The sequence below is a fragment of the Pteropus medius genome, unplaced genomic scaffold (assembly GCF_902729225.1).
Source record: "Pteropus medius unplaced genomic scaffold, Ma_sr-lr_union100, whole genome shotgun sequence".
In the NCBI taxonomy this organism is placed as follows: domain Eukaryota; kingdom Metazoa; phylum Chordata; class Mammalia; order Chiroptera; family Pteropodidae; genus Pteropus; species Pteropus medius.
In genome coordinates, this window is record NW_024349801.1 from 21,602,386 (window position 1) to 21,627,804 (window position 25,419).

Consider the following 25,419-nt stretch of genomic DNA (forward strand, 5'->3'; position numbering starts at 1 on the left):
CTGATGTAATTAAGTTAAGGATTTTTGAGATGAGAATATTATCTTGGATTATCCAGGTGGGCCTAATGTAATCACAAAGGTCCTTATAAGAGGGAGACAGGAGTGTCAGAGTCAGAGAAGTCAGTGTGACAATGGAAGCAGAGGTCAGAGTGATGTGGCTATGAGCCAAGGAATGCATTAAGCCACCAGAAGGTGGAAAAGGCAAGAACACAATGCTGCTGAAACACCTTAATTTTGTCCCATAAGATCCATTTTCACATTTCTAACTTCCAGAATAATAAAACATTTGTTTTAAGCAACTAAGTTTGTGGTGATTTGCTAGAGCAGCAATAGGAAATGAATGTAATTCTAAAAGGATCACTCTTGTTGCTCTATTGAAAATCGATCACAGGGGTAGGAGTAGAAGCAGGAGGCACGAGAGGAGGCTATTGAAGTAGTTGCTGAGAGAAGTGAGGTGGCTTGGACCAGAGTGTGGGCAGAGGAGGAGGTAAAAAGAGGGCAGATTTCTTTTCTGCCCAAAGTTCTGGCTCCATTATCTCTTTTTAAAATGTGTATTATCCGAATGCTTCACAAATAGACAAAGTGAGGCTACTATGTTTTCTTTTGATCTTTTCACACTTGGTCCAATATCCTTCTAGGAGGAATAATTGAGGAAGAAGTGGAGATGTCCTCTTGCAAAGTCCATATTTCACCCCATCTCAGGTGGCAGACTGCCTCTACCAAAATCCTTCTTTTTTCAGTAAATGACTGCAGCTCAGCTTGGATAAAGTGCTTGGCAGAATAACCCACTCTACTCCACAGTCTATATGCAACATATGTTCCTTCAGAGTTGCCTGAGACAAATAAGGATGTCTTTTAACCACCCATCTGGACTTGACTATCCTTTCCTTTGGTTTCTGTGGCTCCCTAAGCCTCTCTTTCTGCTGCCTTGGTGTGTGGTATTTGTGGACATGTCTACCCTTAGAAGGTGATCGCTGTCTTGTTTGCTTTTCCTCCACTGCCTGGAATAGAGCTTTGCTCAGAAGAGCTCAAGAAATGTTTCTGGAGTAAATAAATCACTTTGTCTTGGCTGTAGCAGATTTTATTTGCCACATGGATTCAGGGATCTGAGACATAGAAACCGATGTGTATTAAAGAAACTTAATTTATAGTCCCACGCATTTCAAAATGACAACCACAAGCTTTGAAAAACACAGTTTCCTGTACAATGCTGAGATATCAAGTAGATAAGAGACCTCCTCAGATTTCCTTCTCATGTGTCTTTCTTTTCCACCTGGGCTTTTTTCCTCTCACTTTGTGACAGGTGGCTTGCTTTCCCTTGGATGGCTGGAATGTGTCTCACTATGGAAAATTAAATGTCTTCTAGTTTCTTCTAGGATCTTGTGAACCTTGGGTGGGTGGATGGGGGGGTAAGCAGGAAGCATATATCCTGATATTTTTCTCTTTGAACGGGGATGCTATAGGAAGATATAGCTAGCTATTTTCAATCTTTACAGAAAGCATTCTGACCCCAGCCAAGTGCATAAAAATGTGATTTTTCCTATAGATAATTAAATTGTAAAAAAAAAATGTAGATAAATAAACAACAGTCTAAAACAGTAAGTTTTGAACAGAGGTTTGGGAGTGTATTCTCAAGGACTGCTCCAAGGAGAGGGCTGACAGTTTCGCTAGGAAGGCCTCCATGGTGAAACAGAAACCTGGAAGCGCTAGAACATGAGAAGTCACAGAGCCACAAGGTTAATTGGAAAGGGGTGTGTGATTTGAAGTACATCCTGGAATATTGCCTTCAATGAGAGAGGCCTCTTCTTCTTCTCCTTGACCTCTGGACACAGGCACACACCAATTTTCAGTTTCCCAGTCATCACCTCTGCTCAGTACCACCCATCATCTCCTTCTGTGTAGAATTTTTTCCAAGCGTTTTTAGAAGGGATGCAGTTCAGAGTATGCATTCTGACTCTACTGCATAATCTTCCTAAGTCTTTATTTTCTTCATTTGTAAAGTGGGGCTTATAATAGTATGTACTAAATAGGATTGTTTTGAGGATTGATGAACTAATGCATGTGAAACACTTCATATGGGATCTAGCTTATAATAAATGCTCAGTTAATGTCATTATTTACATTATTGTCATTATATTACATTAAGTCTTAAATCTCTAGTTGTGAACCTACCCTTACAAAGCTACACGAAGATTTTACTGATTTTACTTGTAACTTGTATAATACAGTTCGTGTATGCTGGAGGAAGAATGAAACAATCTATATCTATGTATATCTATATCTATCTATCTATCTATCTATCATCTATCTATCTATCTATCTATCTATATCTATCTATCTAATCTTCTTTTTTTTTCTTTTTGAGAAGCTGTAGTAAGCCACAGGAGGACTCAAGCTTTCAATAAATCAAAATTTCCAAATATCTGGATCTGATGAGCAAATTGGCTCAGTCAAGAGGAAAACAAACCCGAGGCCCTTAAATATTTGTTTGAATCCCCTAAATCCGTTTCCAAGCTTTTTCGTGAGGATAAGATTTAAAAAAAATGTGAGAAGTTTTTTTTTGCCTTGATTCTCTTTAGTTTGTGGCTTAAATGTTGATAAGTCCCACTAGCTGCAGGTTACCACTGGGTTTCGATTGGAAACCCCAATTTGAGACCCATATTTTTCAATTGTATTAGAATGTGCTCTTGGAGTCAAATCAGAAAATCTTGGACGCTGGGAAACTTTTCTTCAAAGCTCTCCCCATTCATTGTTCTTTCCTCATGTCTTTAATGAACTGGTTTGGTTCCCAACCACACTGACCAGATTGTGAAGAATGAAAGAACATTAAGAAAGGAAAAAGCTTAAGTTATTGATTTGGCTAGAGGGAATTCTTCTGAGATTTCTGACCCAACCCAAAAAACCACCACCACCAACATAACGTAAATGACACTACATGTTTGGAGACGATCTTCAGCTTTTGGATAGGGACCAACCTTGCTGAGGAAACATCAGTCTGTCATCAGGGTTTTGTACAGAGACCCCAAATTCTCCATGGTGCTTTATCGTTTTATGATTTTGGGGATCTAAAGCCAATTGCCTGAAGGCTTTCTTCTAAACTACATTTGGTAAAAGACGAAATGCTCTGGTGTTAATTGAAGAAAGACTGTCGGGTTCATTAACTAGAGACTCCTGGTCACTGTGATCGCTCATGGGTCCAATGGAAGCCTCCTAAATCTTCCCCTCACTCTTGGCCTTGTTAACAGAGCTGCTGCATTCACTAACTGGTCTTAAATACTAAGGTGTTATGAAGTGTTTGCAGACAAACTAATAAATGAAGATGTAAATGACTTGTCTTCTCTTGTCTACTGGAAGTGTAAGCTGGATAAAGTTTAATTTATTATATTATGAGGGAGAAGAGCCCAGATTAGGAGGTGGCTGTTCCCTTAGAAGACCTGGAGTAGAATCAATGAGAGTTTGTCAATTTCTACCGAACATGTTCAGAAAATTACTCTCAGACCTTCCTGAAAAATAATAATATAAACAACTTTAAGACTGACTACCCAAGCTTGGCTGATTTCCTTTTTCACCTTTTATTTGCTATTTTTTGTTTTTGTTTTTCTAAAAGAAAGAGTTTTCTGGTATTTATCTGTTTACAAAGTACTTACCATGCATTTTTCTCATTTAATGATGACAATATAAAGTGGCATTATTTTACTGAGGAACCATAGGTAAGGAGAGGTCACAAATTTAAATGTGTTCACACAGACCATTTGCTGGAAGGAGATCTCGGGCCTCTTGCTTCATGATCCAGACCTCTCTTTCTTATATGAGGGCTCTTTCATCAAACAGGGAATACATCTTGACTGCGGTTAAAAATTTCCAGCAGAGTAGTGTTAGTTCCTTCCCGTCTTTTAAATTTGTGTCTTCGTAATCCAATAACACTTTTGGATTTTCTAGATGCATGTCTTCCTTCCAAATAAAAAGACAAACATATGTGCCTGCATAAGCAGATATGGTTTTATAATCTGAAACCAAGAGTGGCTCACAAAAACCATCAGCTTTACAAGATAATTATTTCAGGAAGAAGCGGGTAGGCTACATGTCAGTAATCATGAAACAAAATGTTCCCTAACAGTTAACTGACTTACAGGTGATCGACTACTTCATAAAGTAAATGAGATGTCTTCATTTAGTTATCTTGTATCATACAATAGGAAGCACAAGGCTCAAAGATAAGTATTCTGTAAGTGTTTCATTGATATTTTATTTGATTGAGGCAGACATCAGATTATATTGGCCTTCAAGAATTTCAGGGAGTGTAGGCTATTTCCATCACCCAACATAGAGTACGACTTTGAAGGTTTAATTACCTAGTTTTCTATATTCTGGAGCAGATTCAAAACAGGTGTCTAGGATAATTCTGTCTGCTAATGGCTCTTATCTTGGCTCATCGAAATGGTGAAGAATGGCTTCCTATGCAGGTACGTGTCTTTGTTAGGCTCCTTAGCTGTCACAAAAGAATGTTAACATGATTATTAACTTGATCTTCTGTCTTATGGATCTGTGCTCAGCTAGCAACAGCAGCATAGCAGCTCTCTATGTATTTTCCAGGAAGTTCAATCTGAAACTCACAGTTATTTAGTATTTAGCACAAGTGCATTTGAAAGAAATTATAATTAGGATGGTTACTTGAAGGCCATGTAATTCATTTATTCATCTAAATATCCTAAAATATGTTCCCGAATTTAATCAGAAACTCTCATTGGGCCCTCTGAATCGAGTTTGGGATGGCATCTCTAGGATTGTTACAAATAACTGCTTTAAATTCTTTATATCAAATACCTTCTTTATGATGGTTAGAGAAATCATTGTTTGAGCCAAGAATACATAATTGTGCTTTTTCTGGGAAATTGGTTTATTTTTGCTGTATAGACTATGAAATAAAGGGCAATAAATAGGCTTTCCTTTTTTTCTGTAGAATTTGTAGCCCACCTGGAACAGGTATGTGGGCCATCATGTCAAGCATTTTTATTTTCATTGTCGACTCTAGTTGATCATCATTATCCTTGCTTCTATATTTTCTTCCACAACACTTTACTTTTAAAATTTAAACTGTTGCTTTTCCTGTTATACATTCTTGAGTAGTTATTTTGGAGATGGTATTAGATGTAAATGCTCTGGCATGTCTAAAAAGGTTTTTATTACCCCTTCACACTTGACTGATTATTTGGCTGGGTATAGATTTCTAAGCTTAGAAAGATTTTTCCTTAAAATTGGAAAGCATCACTCTAATGTCTTCTATCATGTTTGTTGCGGATGAGAAATTTTTGGAGTTCAAAATTTTATGAAGATCTATGGATCTGTTTTCACTCATCTTGATTGGCACTGGTGGTCCTTTCACCTTAAAGAGTTATGTCTTACTCTGGTGCAGGGAAATTTTTTTCCATTTATTTCACTATTTCCTCCCATTCACTGTTTATGTTCCCTTCTCCTGTTTTCTTTTCACATTTTTCTCTTTTTTTTGTTTATTTTTATATATATTTTAAGAGATTTCTTCAATTTTATTTTTTATTCTACTATATAATTTGTCCATTAAATATTTTTAATTTCCAGAAACTCTTTCTTGTTTTGTTTTCTTTGTTTCTATCATCTTTTTCTTGTTTCACGGATACCATGTTTTCTCGAATATCTTCAAGGTACTAATTAGAATTAAAAAAAAACCAACCCCTTTTCCCCACCTGTTTTCAGCATTATCTCTTCTCCTTGGATCCTTCTCCATTATGCTATTGGTTTTTCTCAGAATTCTGGTGACTTATGGTTGCTGGTTTGTATTTACAAATCAAGGGCTAGATGGATTAGTGCAGTTGCAAAGGTCTTTTACCTTGCCAGACCTCTCCTTTAAATAGGAGGGATAGTGATATAGCCTGTTCACAGAGAGGATTTTCTTGGTCTGTTCTGACTGCTATAACAGAATACCACAGACTGGCTAACCTACAAACAACATAAGTGTATTTCTCACAGTTCTGGAGTCTGGGAAGTCCAAGATCATGTCATCAGCAGATTTGGTAGCTGAGGAGAACCTACTTCCATGGTTCATTGACATGAATCATGTCTATGTTTCTTGCTGTGTCTTCACTTAATGAAAGGGACAGTGAGCAATCTGGGGCGTCTTTTATAAGGATACTAATCCCATTCATGAGAGCTTCACTGGCAGGACTTAATTACCGTCCAAAGGCCCCCAACTACCATCACATCAAATTGGGGATTGAGTTTTACCATGTGAATTTTGGGGGAATACAAAATTCCATCTATAGCACTGTGGGTTAGTCAGTCAGTGTGGCAAATCTCACAGTCGATCCAGTAAAACAGCCTTTATCAGGGCCTGAGTCTTCTTTAGATGATGTAGAAGTTCAGAACTGTTCTCTCTTAGGCTTGAACACCCACCCTTAGTTTCCTCCTCAGGCATGTTGCCTACTCTCTTTAGTGGGCAAGGAAGGGGCGGGGTACAGTAGGGCTATGGGATGAATTATTATTTAATTATTCTGGTGATGTTCTCAAACTAAGGTGATCAGTTAATTTATCAAACTGGGATGCTTTGGAGACTGAAAGGAGAGCTTATTAATTATTTTGCCAAGACAATAGGCATAACCTGGGACTGCCATCTTATTTACAGCATACTCTCAATCTTGGTATTTATTGACTGAATTCAGAACTTCTCTGGGCTCCATTGGGAAAACCACTCTTCTAATTTTTTTTTGACTAAAACTATTCTTACCTTTTTTTTTTTTGTCATCTTGATCCCATCTGATTTCTATTTTATTTTTAGAATTTCTTTAAAATTCATGAATCTCTACTAATGTCCACTCTTATTTTCCAGCACTGTTTTGTTTCTATTCTTTCGTATTTTTTGACATTTTAGTGGGACCTGACAGGGATGGGAGGTAGACATACTCAGTCTGCTATCTTGAACCGAAAACTCTTACTCCACTTTAAATATAGGCTGACTTACTATATTATATATCCATGTACACCATTTTACTCTTTTTGGGAACCAGACAAACTCGGTGATAACAGCTGTGTGCTTATACCGAGGAATCATAAATCCCTTGGTGAGTACTTTCCTTTCATTACTCTCACATCTAGAGGGAAACCATGATGCCTGTGAAATAAAAAGCATTAAGTCCTTGAACCTCTGAGCAATTCTCAGTGGGAGTTGTTTATGAGGGATTTGTTTTTAGTTTCCAATTCTTGAAGGATATGAGTTCTTGCCAAGTAGCACCCATTGTCATAGCACGTTAAAGAAAGTCAATTCCTGCAGAGACAATTCAGGTTTACCACTGTCTGGTTAAGGGCAGAAAACTGTAGGGATTTGGAACCAAAGCCAGAACTTTTCAGGGCTTAATGAAGGGATAGAAAATCTTACGCCAGAATTTATCCATGGAAGCTCAGTTCAGAAAGACAATACTTACTGGAAGTACAGAAGCAATGATGAAGACTTAATAATAAAGATTTAGAAACAAAGAAAAGACTCCTGGCTCTAACAAAGAAGGTCTCACGGGACAAGAGCAATGTGGACTCCCAGAAGGGGATCCAAACTTTCCTAACATGACTCTTTTGGCCACTTTGCAAAAGGGCTATTCTCAGCCCTTAGGGAGAAAGCGGTTACATGGAGACATTGGACAGGAGTTAAGATTTTGGTGTTTGGGGTGAGTAAAATTGATACAGAACTATAGAATTCTGTACTTGGATGTGTTTCATATAAATGTGTAATTAAAAAATGATTATCATCTAAACGTATATGATCTGAACTAAAGCCAATCAATATATAAATTAGCATATTTAATTTTTGATTTACAGCAAAACTTAATCTGTAAATTATATACAGGATGCCAGTGGACCAGATTAACTTCTGCCATGCAGAGAAAGTCCCCACCCCAACTCTCTCAATAATATCCATTGTTTTCCTGTCAGCAGTTTTATTATGTGTGAGTAAAGGTAGAGATGTATAAACAAATCATCTAGCTTTTAAAGCTTTTAAGTCCCCTCATCCTCCAAAATATCATTTTCAGCTTTGATATTTTTGCTGGGGAATCAGCAGGAAAGAGGGGATGTTACTTTAATAGCCAGAGTTTGAACTGTTTCTTCCAGGAGATGACTGGTTGAGAGATTTCTTCCTGGTGACTTCTGGATTTCAGAGCTATATACGATAGGAGCAAGCCCAGTCGAGTGTCATTAGCTGTGGACATCAGTCCAACATTGTTCTTATTAGCAATTAGGTGAGCTAGACTGGAAAACAGGAACAATCATAGGGAACTGACTTCATTAGATGGGCAAGAAGGAAGCCATACAATTGGATGTCAAACTCTACCAATGGTAGAAACTCAACCATAACCAAAGACAGGGTGTCATTTTTCAGGAGCAGTCCTGAGGTGAACTTCATACTTCAAAGTTGAGCCACAGGGGCTGTAGAGACATATAGATTCCTTTTGGACTTTTGGGGAAAAAGTTGCCAGTTCTTACAATTCATGATGCATATAGGGGGTGGGTGTGAAGGTATATTCCTTTCTTCCTTCATTCTCTTTCCATCTTCTTCATCTTTCTCTTCTACTCCCCTTCTACTTCCAGCTCTCTTTACTTTTGCTTTTCTCTTGGTCCTCCTTCCCCCATCCCTAATGTGTGCCTCCAAGTTACTTTCTATCCCCAGTCTCCTTTATCTCTGTGATTATATATACCTTCTCTAAACTCAGACTTATACCCCTATCCTTATACTTTTTCTCATATAGCACTTATACAGGTAGAGAACTGTAAGATTAAGGGACTCCCAATTGAGACGGTCAAGTCACTTACCATGAGAATCCAACATTGACATCTGGTGGTTACCTGGCTGACCTTCTTCCTATAGCTTTCATTATTCCACCATTACCCTTTTGTTCAGTAAACATGGAGCAAGAACTTGAACTTGCTAGCCTTATCACAAAAATATGTGCTACTGCTGTTTTGGGGGAATTATCTTTTCTTGCCTTCTACAGACTTTAATTTCTACGCTATCATAATCCTTAGGCTTGTTATTCTTTTGTTTTGTTATTTGTACTGTTGTTTGCATTTGCTTTCAGGTGATAGAGAGGTGTCTGCTGGCAGCAGCCACAAAAATCAGGGTACCAGAAAAGGGTATAAGATCCTTTCTGGAAGATACTGGTGAGCTGGACTGAATCAGAGGGAGAATGCAAAGATTGTATTCACCAGCCTTCGTTCCCTGAGAGCCCCTCCAGTGCCTCCTATAAGTGTGCCAAACCAGAAGCCTGCCCCTCAGGCCAAAGCTACGGAGAAGCAAATAGGGCTCTTCTTAGCAAGACTGGGGGTATGTTTCAGTCTGTCATCTGTGCAGTGCTCTGAAGAGGGTAGTCTGCCAAGAACTGAATCTCTGATTGTTATAGACCTGTGGGACCCAGGAACACAAGCTCCCCTGGCCTCCAGAGCCAAGTGATCAACGAGCACCCAATGGGCAGTAGCTGCAAACACTGGGCCAACAGACAGGTGTAGAAGCTCCCCTCTGGGAGATACTGGTGTTCTGGAGTATGGCAGAGGGAGAGCATGAAAATCGTGCTCACTGGCAGGAATGAAGCAGAACAGGAGAGCAAAGATGGCACTCGCTGGAAAAAAAAATGGAAAAGAAGGAAAAGAAAAGAGGAGATGGGGGAAGGATGGCTGGCATTAGCAAGGCAGAGGGAGAGCAGGAGGATGGGGCCCACTAGCCTCCCTCCTGGAGAGTATCCTAGCAGGCTCCTACTTCTCAGGCCAAAGCTTTAAAATGAACAAGTACTTTTCACATAAAGTCTAGGCACTTTCAAAGGGCTGCTTCTGCGCTGGGCACTGGGGTGGTTGAGTCTGCATGAGCCCTTTAAGAGGCAGGCAGTCCTCAGTTCACCACAGCTCTGCAGTCTTGTGCGTGTGAGCCCCGTTGGTCTTCAGAGTGAGATGTTTGGGGGCTTGTTTCTCAGGTGCTGGTTTTAAAAGTTGGAGTGCCTGGTGTGGGGTGCCCTTTGTGGGGTGCCCTTTGCTCCTGAAAGAGAAACTCTAGTTTTGAGTTCCCTTCCAATTGCGGGTTGGCATGCCTGGGGTGGGGCATAAGGTGAGATTGTATCTCAGCCTCTCCTGCCTGCTTCGATGTGATTTCCCTCTGGTCTGCATGATGTGAAGGAGTCATTTTGCCAGTTTTTAGGATTTTTATTTTTTCAGAGGAAGTTTCTCTCTATATATCTATGGATTCTGAGTGTCCACGAGAGAAAGCGAGTCCACAATTTTCCTATGTTGCTATCTTGAGCCGGAACTCTGCATTTGTTTTCAGAAGAGATTTTATTTTTTGGCCACTTCCAGCTAAGGGCAGGTCTCAGTCTCCAGATGATGTGGAGTTACTCTCAATAAACCTGGGTTGTTTAGAAATATCACCTTTGGTTCCATAGCCATAAGGTCAATGACGTCACTGGCCACTTGAGTATGGTTTTGTTTGGCTATATTATGTTTTGTGACTTTGCAGCCAAAACAAGCAAGCAAACAAACAAAGCTCCTTTCTAGGGTGGTATTTGGCTCTCAGGAGCTCCTTTTTCTTTAGGAACTACTTGAACTTAAGAGAAAGGGTTGTTGTGGAGCTGAGGAGATGTAGAAATTGGAGACACATAATGTTTTGCTTTATGGCTGGCATCAGAAAGACAATGAGAAACATTTCAGCTTTCCATTTTGGGACTTTCCAATACATGTTCCAACATTTAGGCTGGAAAAAAACCAGTGCCCTTCAAATTTCAAAGGAAAGAATTCTTGCAACCTTGACGACAATCAAAGTAACCTAAGTGATGTCAGTTTTGTGAGTTATATGTTTCTTAGGGTTGAAAATGTAATTTCATACCTGATTTCTTCTTCTCTTTAGAATTGGAACGGATTGTGAAAGCTAATGACTGTGAATATAATGAAAAGTTCCAGTATGCAGTGAGTAAAACACGCATAACACATACGTACTGGGGTGGGTCTTACCTTAAGGACGACAGAACACATGCCTTCACTAAAAACTTTCTTTGTTTGCTCATTTTTATAGCAAGGTGTCATATGTTCCTATAAATACAAATTTTAGCACTGTTTATACACTTCTTTCTATTCTGCTCTAAGAGTGGTTGGTAATTCTTATTGGTATGGGAAGAAGACAAAATATCTTTTTTTTCAAGAATTCATGCTTAGTTCATTTTGCTGCCCCTTTGGGCACTGGAATAATATGAAAATGGGTCCCTATGGTAGTACTTGCTGATAGAAGTGGAGGTAGTGGCTGATAAGTGATGAATGACATTTGGGGGATTTTCTCTAAGCAACTCATACTGAAGGTAGATGTAGGAGAAAGTTCCCAGGTCTTGAATGATTGTGTTTACCAAGTGAGTAGCAAGAATGATTAGTTAAAATGTGAGCACTTCAATCTTATACTAAACTATTTTTTTTTTAAAAAATGGGTATTTTCCTCATTTACATAAGAAATATTTACTGAGTGTCTACTAAGTGTCTGGCACTTTTCTAGAAACTTGGGGTACATTGGTGAATAACTTCATTAATTCTATCGTGGGTCCTCATAAGTTCTCATCTTTCTAGAACTCAACCTAAGTTGCTACGTGAAGTCATTTATAAACTCTAAGAAAGATAACTGGTATAATTCATTCTGTAGGTGACATGTGGCTTATAAGACCTGCTATAAGTTTGAGTGTACCAAAAAAAGAAAGGAAAGTCTCAATTCAAAGAGAAGTTTGATGACTATTAAGGCATAGAAATATGAATGTCAAGGGGCATATTTTGGCAGTGCCTATCCAGTCACTAGCCAGAATAGCAAGAATTTTGGCCAATGGATCATTTTTAGTGTTTTGTTCTTATACGTAGGTCTTTGCCATATGTGGAGATGAATGCATTGGGTTATTGTAGCTTGATACTTTAAATATTCAACAGAGGTAGCTAACAATTTCTTTTTTCTCATGCTGTGCTAATCATGTAAAGTTGTGATTATAATTTGATGTTCAATGCATGTTTCCTACAGGGAGTCAGCACACTGTCTCTGTGACAGATTTCTTATTACAAAGTAACACAGTGACATTGATTTTATTCATTAATCTTGTAAGCTTGGTTAAAGTAAGTCTGCCCTTGAGAGAAGGAATTACTCTCAGGAGGTAGATAAACATGCTACTTAGTCTGAGAAAGGGAGGGACTATAATTTTTTATGGTGATTAATAATATTCCATGCGACTTCCTGACATCTAGTCTTTTAACCCTTCTGGTCAGCACCAGAATTGCTTTTCTATCCATTCTACAGCCAGTCCTTTAACTATAGAGGATGACCCTTGAAAGCTTTGACCATCAGACCCTAAGTCAGAGATATAGACATGTGTGTATTCTAAGACCTTGAAGAATGAACAGTAATAAGTAATCTGCTATGGGGTAATTATATATTTAAGTGCTTGGCTGCATTTACTTGTTTTCCAACATACACCAAGTGTTTTCATTCTGTAAGCAGTAACTCTAAGGAAAGCCATGTTTTATTTGCATTTCGTAAGATGATAGTCTTCTATATTTATAGTTATTTTTACTTAATTTTTGAAAAGTACAGGAAATAATGACACCTGTGTGCCCACCACCCAGATTGAATAGATATTAATAATTTGCCATGATTGCTTCAGATCTTTTTCTTCTTCTAAAGTAAAAACATGCTAATGATACAGAGATGGTTTTCTCTTGAGCTTGCATGATACTGAACACAAGCACACAGACGAGCAGCTGTGGCTGTGTTTTCTGTTGGGTTTCCTAACAAGAAGACAGTAGAACAGTATTTTGCAGCTGCAGCAGATTAAACTAGGCAGCTCAGTCTCTGAGTTAAAACATACCGAGGAAGAATAAAACCCATTTTGGGCTGGCAAAACCCAAGAATTGAGAAAGGGGAGCTGCAGAGCAGAGGAGGTACATGTATTCCAGGTCTGATGACCGCTACTGTGGCTCAGAGGAGATAAGCCAGGTCTTCCTAGAGTAAGCATGGGTCCTCACTAGACTCAGCTGGTGGTGTCTAGATTTGGGAACTCCCAACAGGATATTTGGTCATACAGTGAGCTATAGGGCCTCTCTCAGCCTCGATCTATTTAGTTACAAATTTAAGATAATAAAAGTACTTATTTCGTCGAGTTATTATAAGGATTGAAGTAGAATAAAACACAATGACCCTACGAGCTAGTCTATGTAGAGATGGGATTTGAAACTATATCTATCTGATTTTAAGGCTTTTAAACCACTTCTTATATGAACTATGTTTTTAAGAAAGGCAGAAGCGAGGGGCTTTTAGTTTAGCTTTAAAGGATATTACCCCAACTGAAAATGGATTAGAAGAGACTCTGACAGATCCCAGGGAGAATGTGTACAGTAACTGAAGAAGTAATATTCCCACTAAAAAGCTGAAAAGGAAACTGATTATGAAAAAGATAAAAGGAGAAATGGCAAAGTCCCCTCAAATGTAGTGGAAAGTGCTTTGGGATAAGATAGACCATAGTTTGAATCCCTTCTCTCTCTTTCATTTGCTAACTTCTGATCTTGATTTGTTTGCTTCTCTGAACATCAGTTATTTCATTTGTGAAATGAGAGAATTTTCCTCATAGGATTATTTACTAAAGGATTAAACTTGTATGAAATTATAATGTACATAAAATATTTGATAGTAATAAGACTTACTAATATATTAGGTTCTTACTATACCAGGTTCTGCTAAACACTTTATATAGAGTTTTCTCCTAAATGTAACATGGCTGTGGGCAAGTACTCATAATAAATTTTAGATTCCTTATAGAGTACTGACTAAAATAAGATATTAATGATAATGATGTTAGAAAAATACTGAGAAATTGGCTAAGGTTGTAAACTTTTTATGAGCAGGTAATATGCCAAAAATTAGCAAATCTGTGATACTGAAGATATGGGAATTGCTGATAAATTATACATATGATGCAATAGTAGAGGAACAAATACACCTAAAACAAACAAACTAATACTGTAAATGATTGTAGTAGTAGAGACTCTCCCCCAGCCCTGCCAAATAAGCAATATGGAAATGATAATAATTCAATGAGATTCTTATTGATTTTCTATTCTGTGCAAAGCATTTGATGAATTCAGGAAATTTTCCTGATACTCTCAGCATGGATTTTGACAGATACATGGTTAACAGTGATAATAACAATAATGTTAGTGATGATAATAATAATAGCTAATACATATAGAATGCTTACCAAATAAAAGGCATAGTTCTAAGCATTTTACCATTTAAACTTATTTAATCTCACAACTCTATGAAGAGAGTACTTTTATTACCCCACTTCTATGTATGAAAACATTGAGGCACAGAGATCTCAAGTGGTTTATTCAAAGTCGCACAGCTAGATAATGGCTCCCGTTCTTACAGTTGTGAGTGCAGCCTTATACCAGGTGCTTTTCACATATTGCTAATCTTCCACAAAACAGAGAGATGAAGTGGGGCTTCATTTAGTAACTAGTCTGGGGTCACACAGCTATGATGTGACAAAGCTGAAATTCTAATTCAGATTGGCCAGATTCCGAAGGCTGTTTTTTTCCATGATACCATGCTGTTCTTTTGACTAATCCTGAAAAACAAACAAATGACAACAACAAAACCAAAGAAAAAGTCTTCCAAATCTCTTCTCCCTTCCTCACATACCTACTGTCAAAGTTTTTATACTTTAGAGACAAAGGCAGATAAAAAAGATATAAAGTTTTATGAATGTGAGACTAAGAATGATCTTAAATCTTACCCTTAGCATTTATAGATGAGAACTTGGAAGAAAAATTTACACAAAGCTCCAGATAAATGATGTTATTTCCACAAGCATTAAGCTTGGCAAAGCAAACTTTTCTCTTTGAAAGCTGAAGAAGATATTTTAATACCTAGAGAAGCTTAATTTATCAACAAAGCCTAAAGCTTCAAAGCATAGTACAGGGACATAGTACAGGCTTAAAAAATGATCAAAAGTCCTTTTAAGAGATAAAAGGTTTAGAACATAAACAAAAGACAAGGTTAATAATTCTAAATGAAATTAATTGGTAAATTAAACATGATATTGTGAAAATTGGAAGGCGGAAAACATAAAATTACAAGAGGGATTTCAGACTGCCAAGATGCTGTAAAACAAAGTGGGATTGGAGAGTGCAGGGAGAGCAAGCCAAGTGCTAGAATTATTATTCTCATTAGGAAGGAGTTCAAAGTTTTCTTGGTTAATAATAGGAATGAATAATGGAAGTAATGAGAACAGTGTTGTATTAAAATATGTTAATGTTAAAAATGTTAGAAAAATTGTGAGAGCGAGCCAGTCAGACTTATTATCCCCAATAAAAGGAGTTCAAAGTAAATAGTAGTAGTGAAAACAGTTGTAGTTGTATTAAAATGCGTTGATGTGAAAAAAGGCCAGAAAAAGTATTAGATTAATTATAGCTGTTTTCTGACTTTGTTTAAAAATAAAGAAATGATGTTAGAAACCCTCGGTTTCCATGGGTTCTTGTTCTCTCGCATAGGCACGCTTTTTCCTCATTCAATTTAAAAAAAAAATTAAATTAATTTCAGGTGTACAATATGGTGATTAGACATTTATACAATTTACAAAGTGATCACCCAGATAAATCTAGTACCCATCTGACATCATACATAGTTACTACAATATTACTTACTATATTCCTTATGCTATTTTTTATATTTCTTAAACTTTAACGGAATTTGAGGAAAGAGATGAATTCATTTGAATGATGAGAAAGTTATCCTGCCTCAAACTCAGAAACTTTAGTAAAGCTGAATATTTAATAACTTTTATCTGAATGTATTTCATGTACTAAAGTAGATAGGAAGTTACTAAAGAGTTATTCTTTCTCCCCTGTACTTAATTATGGATCCTATTCAGGAAATGCACAGGATTATATAAGTTGGTGAAAATTTAATCAAATAGTTTTGCATGCTTATTTAAGAAAGTCTTCCATCCAAAAATTACAATTCTAATACCTTAATTTATTCCTAGAATCTTAAAATGTCTTGTTGATGTTATGGTTATTGGATGGACTCTGCTGCTGCTCTTGTATTTTTGTGATTAGTATAACAATGACCATTTGTGTTTTCCAAAGAGTGTTCATTCAATGAGACAGTGTGGCTGACTCAGCAGTCAGTGATACAGTAATGCCACCAGGACTCCCTTCGACATGAACCCCTTCATTTTCCCTCCCATTTATTTAAATGGGACTTTGTATGTTTCTCCAATCACTTCTCTTTTCTCTTAACTCAGAATAAGTGGTTAAGAATGGAGTAGAAAAATATGATCCCTCATTATTCTGAGTACGTGAGCTTAGACTAGACCTCCTTAGGCCCACATTATTGTTGCGGCCTGTATAGAATAGACCAAACCAAGTATGCTCTCAAAGGCTATTTATTAGCCGGTGGCTGTCCTGTACAAAAGAGCAGCCCCGAAATGCCAAGATACAAGGTTTTTAAGCCCTAAATCTCATTCTTCATTCTATCTTAAACACAAAGGTCTATCTCTCCTATTCACTACCTGTCAACCCACTGGTCAGTTGTGCAAGCAGGGAGTACAGAAGCAGGAAGCTTGTTGTTAGAATGTTATGTTCCTATGGGTGATTGCCTATGTTCCCATGGGCAATAGCCAGTATTCTCATGGGCGATGGCCAAACAGTAATTTTCAGCTTATATACAATTGATTATTTTTCATGCCATGCAAGCAAGCAGGGTTACACAGGCTAAAATTGGCAGTTAGCGTCTGAGCTCATTGTTACAAGTTTCATGATTAATAGAATGTAGTTAGGGGTTCCAGAAACTAGGCCTAAGGTATAGACTTCTTTTGTCCACTTTCAGGTTTTAATTATCCTTTAACCTTTTCATATTTCAGCAGGCTGTCACATTCCCCACTGGTTTTCAGGCATATATCAAATCTTTGATTTCTTGTAAACTGGGGGCAACTGAGGTACCCCTGTTACTTGAGTAGATAATACCATTAATTTAACAGCCTGGACTCTCTGTTTAATATAATTTATAAGGCAATTCACTATACATGGTCCAAACAGCAGTCCTAGTAAAGCCAATATTAAAGGTCCAGCAATAGATGACAATAATGTCGTTAACTAAGGGGCTGCATTAAATAAACCTTCATACCATGACTGACCTTGTAGTAGTTTTTCTTCTCTTTCCTTAACAATTTGTCTTACTAAAGCTAGACTATCTCGAATGATGCCAGAGTGGTTGGCATAAAAACAGCAAGTTTCTCCTAAGGCGACACATAAGCCATCTTGTTTTAGAAATAACAAGTTTAAGCCCCTTCTATTCTGTAGTACAACTTCAGCCAATGAGTCTAGAGACTTCTCTAAGTGATTAATAGACTTTTCTAGGGTAAGCAGATCCTCATTTACCTGATGGCTTAAGGCTTTAAAGTTGGAGCTTCCAGTTACTAGGGCAGTTGTTCCTACTGCTGCCGACCCTGCGACTCCTAGCCCTACTAGGAGTGGCACTAGGATAGGAGCCCTCTTTTTCCTTGTCCCTTCCCATGTTATTTGTAAATGTTCCCATCCCCCTTCTCCAGAATAGAAATATACTTGTGGTATCACATGTACTAGCACACAAAACCCAGTCCTATTATTCCAATATTGTAGATTTATGCAAGGAGTTAACCCAGTGTTGCATGTGAACCAAGTCCCATTTAACCAATGTGGGTTGATGAGGATTGGCAGCTACACAAGCTGCAAGTAAAAATATTAAACCCGTGAAAGTCTTAATTTGAGGGGATCTCCAGTGGGCGTTGCTTTCCATCTCCGGTCAGGATCCGGAGGCTGGGCCGCTTTGAGTCGGATGTGATGGATCCAATGGCATCGTCCAGCGACCTTAACCGCTGTTGGTGTGGTCAAGGAACCGGGCCTTCCCATCGAGGCTCAAGAGCAGCAGGTTGCACTTTCTTAATCCAGACCCAGTCACCTGGTTGATAAGAGTGGGGCTGGAAGGAGAAGTTCTTATCTCCTCTGGTGGCCGACACCAGATGATTTACATCACTTCGGGCTAATTGTAAAGCCTGCAAAGACTTAAGCAAGGACAGATTATGTACTTCTATTTCTTTTCTACTTCCTAGTTTGGGCAGTTAAGGGGGTGGATGCCCAAACATAATTTCATAAGGCATTATTCCTTTTACATAGAGGGTACATCTAGCACGGAGAAGTGCAAAGGGAAGGAGGCTTACCCAATTTTTGCCGGTTTCTAATTTATACTTAGTCAATGTTTCTTTTAAAGTCCTATTCATCCTTTCTACCTGGCCTGAACTCTGTGGTCTATAAACACAATGCAATTTCCATTCTATTCCTAGTAATTTTGCCATAATTTTACTAGTTACAGCGATAAACACTGGGCCATTGTCGGACCCTAATGTTATGGGCAGGTCAAATCTCGGAACTATCTCTGATACTAATTTCTTAGCTACTACTTGTGCAGTTTCATGCTTAGTGGGATAGGCCTCAGTCCATCCAGAGTATGTGTCAATAAAAACTAATAGGTACTTAAATCCAAAAGTTCCAGGTGTAACTTCTGTAAAATCAAGCTCCCAGTGCTCTCCAGGTCTCTTTCCCCTGAGTCTCACTCCTTGTTCCGTGGAGGTCCTTCCTTGGTTTACTTGTGCACATACTGCACACCTATTAGCCACGTCCTTGGCTAAACTTTTCAGTCCTGGAACATAATAATCCCTTTTCAATAGTTCAATTAACTTGGTTCCTCTTAGATGGGTGGACTGGTGTGTTAAGTCCACTAAGGTCCTTCCCAAAGCCTGAGGAAGGAGTGGTCTTCCATCAGGGAGCATTCTCCATCCTTGTTTTCCCTCTTTTCCTCCCAGTCTTTCACTTAATTCCAAGTCGAATGAGGTATACTCAGGCCATTCTTCAAAGGCCGGGGGAAGCTTTAAAAGCAAGATGTCTCCGGGCCCCACTGGTTTTCTGGCAGCATCCTTTGCTATCTGATCTGCAAAGGAATTTCCTTGTGCCACCTCAGTTTCTGCATTTTGGTGTCCAGGACAATGAATTATGGCTACTCTTTTTGGCAGCCAAATGGCTTCTAACAGGGTGAAGATCTCTTCCCTATTTTTAATTTCTTTGCCTCCTGATATTAAAAGTCCTCTTTCCTTATATAAAGCTCCGTGTACTTGGGCAGTAGCAAAGGCATATCTACTGTCAGGAAACAGGGGATGAGTAACCATTTCTAATGCTAGGTGCCGTGAGGTTAAGAACTAAGAAAAGCATCTTTAAATCAGAAGGAAGCAATTAGAGAACCTGAAGAAAACAATTTTAATTATTATTATTTTTCAAGTTGGGATTTGGAAGTCAGAAGGCAGGAAAGAAAAACATGCAAGAAAGATGGGAGTGGGGTATAGCCCACTTCATTAAGATTTTGCAATAAAAAAGAGAGAAATAGTATAAAAGCTTTCAGGATCACTGAAATGAAGCTTTTTGGAATCACTCTTCTCACACATTTTGGATATCCAAGTACATAAAGTCCATGGAAAGGTAAAAGTAAATATTGTTTTTGGGAAACTCTTGGAGTATCAACATGTCGAGACACATCCCAGTCCTGCTTTAATCCTCAGCTTGATGAAAAAATTTGGATTTCTCTTTCTTTTATTCATAAGAGACACAGCTGCCCAACATGCTGTAGAGCCTCACCAATAAGCCTGATAACCAAAGCAATTTATATACCAACCGAAGAGTACAGATGATGACAAGGAGTGTGACAAGTTGGAATTAGTTGTAGAGAGTGCCAGTAACTTGCATTTGCAATGGGTTTATGTGGTTGTTGGTTGTTGCACTTTTGTTTTGGGGCATTACCATAGTAACAGTGACTTTTTAGCAAACATTGAAAATGCTGTCTGTTTTGTGTGCTGTTAATATCTGTGTAAATTATTCTATGTTTTATATGACAGAGGTTTTTATTTTTACTTTTTAAATAATTTACTTGTAAGAGAAAAGATAACTTTTGGACATCTCTCAAATCATTTTCATTCTGGATTCAGAGTTTAAAAGTATAAATATTTTATCTTTTTGACAGTTGATTTATTTAAAGTGTGTTATTCTTTGGCTAAGCATTTGTCCAATTCCTTGTTTCCTTAATTTCGTTGACCTGTTTCAATCTTTTGTTTCAGTTTCTGAATTCCTATTCCTAATACTCTAAAATGAGACATTAAGGTAGTTAAAAAATCTAGTTAAACTCTAAAACTCTGAAATATTTGTTATTTATCTGTTCCAGGCTTGAGTAATTTCTGCATCCTCATAAACTAGTTCCATTCCATCTGCTTTGTGAATTTCAAGTAAAGCACACAGATTTGGCTTATTTACTTTACTTTTACTTTCTTCTTTGCAATGATATGAAATTGAAAAGTTTCCAAGCAATATATAAAGAGACTTAAAAGAGTTAATGAGTTGATTTTGATGTCAGAATTTTGAAGCTCTACTATAGCCTAACTTTAGTGAAATAGATTTAAACTAAGATTGAGAACTGAAAAGATGGAGCAGGAAGAAAAGTAACTTCATGTATAAAAGGAGAACTACAAGTGCAGTTTCTTTTGTTGGCAAACGGTCGTGAAAGTAATCCATAAGTCAACTATGTGGATCAATTGGGCAAGTTCAGTAACAGTTGAGAGGTTAACAGAAAAACCACCAACCCCAACGGTCTCAAAGTGGTTTTTAATCTTTTGTAGTTTTCTTTACTGGCCCAAATAGTTTTGGTTCTGTGAATAATAATATTAAAAGACAGTAACTATCATAGTTTACATTTTGTAGTTGAAAGATTAATCAAATCATTTGCATTAAAAATAGTCATCTCAAATTCACATCCACTATTATAAAACCAGTGTTAAGATTACTGTTGTATTTTATATCTGACTTTCTATGCAGTTTCTTATAAAAGTAAGCTATTTAGACATTAAACTTAAACCTGAAGACACTTTAAAAATTATCCTAGAAGTTGGTTAGGAGCTACATATATATATATATATATATATATATATATATATATATATATATATATATATATATATATGTAGGTAAGGTTGTGGTTTTAAGAATGTACATATGTACATCTTTGTAAGAATGTTCTGGCTTGAATGGTGAAAACTTGTTCTTTGAGGAATTAAGTAGAGGACACCAATCAGATTCTTATATGTAGATCAGTGATCTTAATCTTTGGCTGCTTATACCATAGTGTTGACATTTTTAGCATCCTTAATTTTTCTGAGTTTCATGCATGCCCCTTGGTTGTCAATCTTGCTGTGAGTCAAGGTCACATCATTACAGCTGTGTCTGTCCAGGTACAACCTAGATATGTTGCAGACGGTGTCATAATTCTGCACCAATAATACAAAAGTGCTGGGAAGAAGAGTTGTTTTATACAAAACCTGACTGACTGACTTCTCTGTCATGTAAGTGTAAGTTCATGATAGAATCTCAGTGTGGAATTATTCTTTAAAGTTTACCCATCCACTTATCTCTACAGAATTCTCACTGATTACCTATCCAGTCTGTGTTTATATTCTGCTAGAGAAGGGGAACTCACTGCCTCCCAAAATAGCCTGTTCTATCTTTGAATAGTTCTGATTTTAGACAATTTTTTTTCATCAATTGAGCCACATTGATCTTCTCTTGCTTTAATTTAGCATTAATTTAGCATTTTTTAGCATTTCGCCATTTAATTCACCAATTAATTCACCATTAATTTAGCATTTTTTTCTGAGGCCAAAGTAGAGGTAATGTATCTCCTGTTTCACATGACAACTCTTCTGATAATATGTATTTAAAATATCAAACTTGGGTTCACTGAGTAGACTAATCTTCGGGACAATCTCCTCCAATTCTTTCATTTCAGTTTCAGCTTTTCTATAATGTCTTAAAGCGGGTTGCTCCAAAGTCAAATGCAACATTTTGGAAGTTATTTGACCAGCTTGAATTAGAAGAAGAATTATTAATGCAGCCTAAGATGGCACTAGCTTTTGGTGATTGTTGACACTTATTAATCTCATGCTAATCTCATTTTCATCATTAGTGACAAGGACTGTGTTACATTTATCTCCGTATCTTACTTGTCATAGAACTTGGCACACGACAGGCACTTATTCTGTCATTAAATTATCCCTTTCATCATTGTGTCACATGTGAACTTACTGAGCATGTCTTCTGTATCTTCACTGATATCTGATCCAATGGGCAACTGAATCAGGAGCTCTGGGGGTGGAGTCCAGGCACTGGTATTTTTTTAAAGCTCTCCAAGTCATTCTAATGAGCAATCAGGATTAAGAATCACTGATGTAAGTCATTAATAAAAATATTGAGTACAACATAGTCAAAGATAGAGTCATGTGCCTCATCACTAGCTACCTCTCTACAGGTTGCCATTGGGCCATTAATCATTACATCTTATTGATTAAACTACTATACTTTCCAATTTCTATAATTAACTTTCTTGCTACTAACCCAATTTTTGTTTAAATATGTTACAGTATCTTGCTCTCTAGCCTAATAAGCAAAAGCCTTTAAAAAATTAATCTATGACAGAGCTGGTTTAGATGATTTCTATATGGAAGCAGAAAGATAAAATAAATGATTGAACTTTGAAGATTTCTTCCCAAGTCATGTTTCTATGGTTCTTGCAAACCACTTAGTCCCATGTTGCGATATTTTAAACACTCTTGTAGACCGAATGCCACAAAAACGCCATTGTTTTAAGCAAGACATTTTTGAGGTTAGAAGCATAAATGGGCTGAACTTCATAATGTTTTGCAGAGAAAGCATTGTTCAGACTTTTCTAGGTGAGAAAATAAGCTAAAGGAATGTTTGATTTTTTTTCCTTCTCCCTTGCTTTCTGATATGGGAAAGTTAATAGACTGCATGATGACATTGTGTTATAAAAATGTAAAAACTCTATATTTATGCTAGTGCCTACTTTTCTTTGGCAAAAGTACTTCTCTAGGTATGCATTGTGTTATGAATAACTAACAATTACATTAGCTCATATTTTGTTCTGATAAATGGAATTGCTCTTCTCCTAGGTATTATTTTGTATTTTTTTTCCAGTTGGATTTATTAGCCTTTTATTGAGTAATTAGTAAGTGTTTATCACTTTGTTAAATGCTTTAGAGGCTTAGAAAAGCATGAGGTCAGGTCTTCGTCCCTCAGAAATTTGCTATCCCCTTGGGATTTAGAGATTATTTTATATGCATAAATAAAATAGAGTATAAGACTTTGTAATATAAATATGAGAATGAGTGATGTTAGACTTATAATTAACATTTTCACTATATTTGGGTAAGGAAGACAATTTTCTAAGAACAGCTGAATACTTTTCTTAAATTTGTTCATATTGCTAATACATATCTTTAAAAAATATGAAAAAATGTTTTTATGTTTTATGAACAAAAAATTATAAATAAATTTTTGAAACCATACAGGATTTATATAGCCTGTATAAATAATCAGTATTTTGCATTTTATCATTAAAAAAAGGTTTTTCCTCTCTACCCCCCATTTCTTCTTCTTACCCTATCTTATGCTCTCTTGCTTCTATATACTTGTTGACTTTGAATTTTTTTCCATAGTTCTTTATTTTTCAATTTAATGCTTGATCTGGTCTTTTTATTGGCCAGAGCTTAAGTTGAAAATATGTGATATTTCCTTTCATCCAATGTATTTTTCTAAGGATTGAAGGAGAAAAAATCTAGAAAAAATATCTTAAGCCGATTTAAGGACACTTTGTGTTTGCGCTCTAAGTCTTGGTGTAAAGCATTTCAGTGTTTCACCTGTGACATTGATTCAGTTCCATGGTCTAGTGGTGAAGTCAAATATCTCTTGAGGTTCATAATCTATAGATGCAAATGGAACATTTTGGGTTTGTATTGATTTAACTAAATTATTTACATAGCCTTTAAAAAATACATTCAACCTTTCTTATATTACAGAAATTTACGCTTATCAAAACTCTTAAAGGCTATTTAATACTTTGCTTCTTGATGCGTGGTCCACAAGTCTTGGGCCAGCATCATTGGCCTCCCCTGGAGTTTGTTAGAACTGCATAGTCTCAGGCCCCACTACAAAACTATTAAGTCAGGATCTGCTTTGAACAACGCCCCCCAAATGATTCATATACAATTTTGTGAATGAAACATTTGAGTTTCAGAAGCACTCGATCTATTCTCTGTTTCTTTAGTTAGGAGTGTCCTGAAGATTTTGGCAAATACAAAGAGGTGAGGAGGAAAAAAAATATTTAATTCTATCAAGCACAGTGTTAGTGCTTTATATATATCATCCCATTCGATCTTTACAAGTCTGCGTGGTAGATATTATTACACACATATTTTACAGATGGGGAAACTGACGGTAAGAGATTTTTTTCCAAGATCACTTAGTTGGAAAATAGGGAGTCACCTTTCAGATTCGGAACTCCAAGCCTTCACTCTTTCCTCATACTCAATTATCTCTAGGGATAATTGGCATTTACTCAAGTACTTAACTGGATTAGTGTTTCTTTATGGTAAATATGACTTAGATTTTTTGAGGAAATATCTTCAAGAAGTTCTTGAATCTTTCCTGAAACAAGATTTGCAAGGAGGGTGGATAAGGGGGTCAAATATATGGTGGTGGAAAGAGATTTGACTTTGGCTGGTAAACACATGATACAGTATACATATGACATATTATTGAATTGTACACATATATAAATTTATTAACCAATGTCATCCCAATAAATTTAACTGAAAAAGTATTTTATGTTGCTATTTGCAACAGAAACTTGGCATATTTCAATGGTGTTTTCAGGAAAACTGTAGGTCTTAAACATAAATGCAAAATCTAGTTTGAATCTGAGGTGTAGAGGGTGTAGAATGCTATCAACACTATAGGCTGTGATAAATCCATTCCTCAATTCCATGCCAATGGTAAGTGAAGTGCTTTCTAGCTCTTTCCTCCCCTCCCCTTATCTTACTCTCCATGTCTACCTACTTGCCTGGTGCTTTCCTGTTTCCAAGATCTTCCCCATCAGCAAGGAAATCCTCCTCACATTGAAGTGCTAGAAACTAATGTGTTATCCTCCCTTAGGTATTTAAATTACAATGGATAACATTGGCCAGAGACAGTGTTTGATATAAAGAGTTGGCCTGAAAGTGATGCTTCTGTATCCCTCCTTCTCTCCCTACCCCACACCTAGCACAATGCCAGACATATAATAGGTGTGTAAATTTTTTGGTAGAGGGCTTCCCTGAATCATTGCTATAGTCTATTTTTATTTGTTCACTTATTTATACATTTATTTATAACAACCATAATTATTATTAACAATTAAAAGTATTATTACAAATTAAA

At 37.0% G+C, this 25,419-nt stretch overlaps 1 protein-coding gene across 4 annotated transcripts in view; it reads left to right on the forward strand.

Annotated features, from left to right (window-relative positions):
* Positions 1-25,419, forward strand: part of ATP8B4 (ATPase phospholipid transporting 8B4 (putative)) — a 192,893-nt gene that overhangs the window by 13,519 nt on the left and 153,955 nt on the right. For 3 of the 4 annotated variants that reach the window (XM_039889078.1, XM_039889077.1, XM_039889079.1), the window contains exon 3: positions 10,904-10,962. The exons of the other annotated variant lie outside the window; for it this stretch is intronic. In XM_039889078.1, the coding sequence (XP_039745012.1) occupies positions 10,904-10,962 (59 nt within the window). The remainder of the gene's footprint in view (positions 1-10,903; positions 10,963-25,419) is intronic. 4 annotated transcript variants of the gene reach the window in all.